The sequence below is a fragment of the Capricornis sumatraensis genome, unplaced genomic scaffold (genome assembly GCF_032405125.1).
Source record: "Capricornis sumatraensis isolate serow.1 unplaced genomic scaffold, serow.2 scaffold1, whole genome shotgun sequence".
NCBI lineage: Eukaryota > Metazoa > Chordata > Mammalia > Artiodactyla > Bovidae > Capricornis > Capricornis sumatraensis.
Window position 1 is genome coordinate 5,572,420 of NW_027184612.1, and position 2,866 is coordinate 5,575,285.

A 2,866-nucleotide genomic window follows, 5' to 3' on the forward strand; every position below is an offset into this window, starting at 1 on the left:
TTGGACACAACTGAGTGACTCAACAACAATCATAGCTGATTATGTTGCCACAATGGAGCTCTTTTGAAAACACATTCGGAATATAGACCATGTCTTATCAACTTTCATTCATGCCAAGTAACCTGTATATACAATACAACAAAAATATCCAAATACGCAAACACAGTATTTATTCAATTAAAAAAAATCATTGTTGTATCATTGACTCAGTATTGCACTCTGACCTTCTTTCTCAGTGTTTAGTCTCCTGGATAAAACTCCTATGTTGAAATATGTCTCCTAAAACTCTTTCTGTTATCCAAATCAGAGTACATAATACCTATTGCATAAAAGTATCTCTCTTAAAGACTTGAAAAATTTCCTGTGAAACCTTCTATTATACTTACTGTTTTCTCTCTTATACAATTTCCACTTTTTAAAGTGCCCTACTATCATCACTGAATTTTTATTCCTTGAAGGATGAACACTATGTCTTAACTGCTATTTGTACTTTTTGTAAGAGGAATCCATGTTATTATTGAGAGCCTAGTCTATCACAAGTATTAAAAAAGGAGGATGAAATTAACAATTATTAAAATTACAGAAGTATACTGCATGATATTTATGTCTTTTAACCTTTGTAATCAGATTATTTGTCTAAAATTTTAAATGAAAAAGATTTGGAAGACTACTAACTTTTTTTACAATAAGTAAGAGAGAGAGTCAAGTTTAGTACAGTTAAGTAAAATATCATGTACTTTCTATTTTATGTATTAACACTTCATTAATAATAAATTTCTTTTTATCAACCAACCTTTGCAGACACAGTTTATTTACATATCAAGGGCAAAATCTTTCAGAATAATGTTTAGTACGAAAATACTTTAGAGTCCATGATCTTCGAGACTGTGTCCTTGACATCTTTATTTCTCAGACTGTAGATCAGGGGATTCAACATGGGGATGACCACCGTGTAAAATACAGATGCCACTTTGACTGTGTGCCTGGAGTTTTTGGAGTTGGGCACACAATAGAGGAAGAGGATGGTGCCATGGAAGATGCTGATGGTGGTGAGGTGGGAGGCACAGGTGGAGAAGGCTTTGCTACGACCACAGGCTGAATGCATTTTGAAGATGGTGACAACAATAAACACGTAAGACAGGAGAATAATGAAGAGTGTGCTGATTTCATTAAAGGTGGCAAAAATGAAAAGCAGCAACTGGTTGAGATAAGTATCAGAGCAAGAGAGGGAAAGCAGGGAGGAGAACTCACAGAAGAAGTGATCTATTGTGTTGAAACCTTGAAATGATAATTTGATAACAGTACAGGTGAGTATCAAGGAGCAAGCTATTCCCCAAGCATAAGATCCAACCACTAATGTGGCACAGAGTCTTGGGGACATGGCCACCATGTAGAGTAGAGGGTTGCAGATGGCCACAAAGCGGTCATAGGCCATCACAGCTAATAAAAAGGACTCAGTCACCACAAAGGTACAAAAGAAAAAGAATTGTATTACACAGCCTACAAATGAAATGGTTCTGTCTTCTACCATGAAGTTCACCATGGTCTTGGGAGCAACGATGGAGGAATAACAAAAGTCCACAAAAGAGAGGTGGCTGAGGAAAAAGTACATGGGGGTGTGCAGTTTGGGGTTAATTTTGATGATTACAATCATCCCAAGATTCCCTACCACAGTGACACTGTAGATGGCCAGGAATGTCAAGAAGAGGGGGACTTGCAACTCTGGGTAATTGGAGAAGCCCAGGAGAGTGAACGTGGCCCCACTTTTATTTTTCTCTGATAGAAACATGGTTTCCGTTTGTCAGAATCTGAATCAGTCCTAGAAAGAAAAATATTAAGGTAAATAAGGATGTAAGACATTTAGTTAACTACTCCTTACCAAAGCTGGAAGATGAAGCAAAGTGTCTCTTTTAGAATCTATGTATTTTCTATGCATGCTATGCTAAAAGTCTAAATTTTTTAAAAATGACAAACTTTTAAACATTTTATTTAAGTAAAATTATAATTATTGAACTTTCTTAGTTCTCAATTTTAATTTTTAATATTTCAAAGTAAAAAGATGAGTTCAAGTCACTTGGGATTATTTTAAATGAAATCCTTGCATAATACCTTCAGATTTTCTTGAACATTATAATTTCATAAAAGATTAATTTACCCTAGTACCAGAACTACTTGTTTCAGTTCTATAACTAATAGTAAAAGTGATAAATTTCTAAACAAATTAAATTTTGCATTGTATGTTCAGAATGTGACATTAAAAATGACACACCTAACACTTTACATTTGTCCCTTTACTATTAATTCCATAAAGCACTTTAACACTTGTTTTGCTTTTGAATGAGTAAACTTGTTTTCAAAATAAATTATAATTTTTCACAGAGTGTACTTCTCAACTTAGCAAGTCCAGGTTGTTAATCCCCCATCATTGCTTGAGGAATAATAATATTGAAAAAATAATAAAGATAATCTAGTGTAGCTATTTATTCTAGAGATGACAAAGCAGAAGATGGACATTTTTGGCTTTCCCTATACCATGTAAATAAGGCTCAATATACACATCTATGACATGAACGCTGATCCAGTCTCCCAGCAATTACTCATTTGTCTACAGTAATCTTGATCCAGGTCCAGATGCTATTTTATTTATTTATTATCATACTAATTTATGACAAACTGGAGACTTTGGAATGTGCCTGATGAAAGTATTCATATCACAGAGCTATACTAGAAAGCATCAAGGAAAGAAATTTGAGAAAAATATTCTCTGAGAAAGAATAGCTATCCTTATTAAAAATTGACTTAGAAATGTCCAGTTTTTGGCCTTTATCTCTCTTTTTTCTCCCTTCAAGATTCATAGAATATTTAT

At 33.9% G+C, this 2,866-nt stretch overlaps 1 protein-coding gene across 1 annotated transcript; it reads right to left on the reverse strand.

Annotated features, from left to right (window-relative positions):
- Positions 1-847: 847 nt before the first annotated feature.
- On the reverse strand, positions 848-1,789 carry LOC138072314 (olfactory receptor 5D18-like). Its single transcript, XM_068963429.1, has one exon. The coding sequence runs from the start codon at positions 1,787-1,789 to the stop codon at positions 848-850; it is 942 nt and encodes a 313-aa protein (XP_068819530.1).
- Between the last annotated feature and the right edge of the window lie 1,077 nt (positions 1,790-2,866).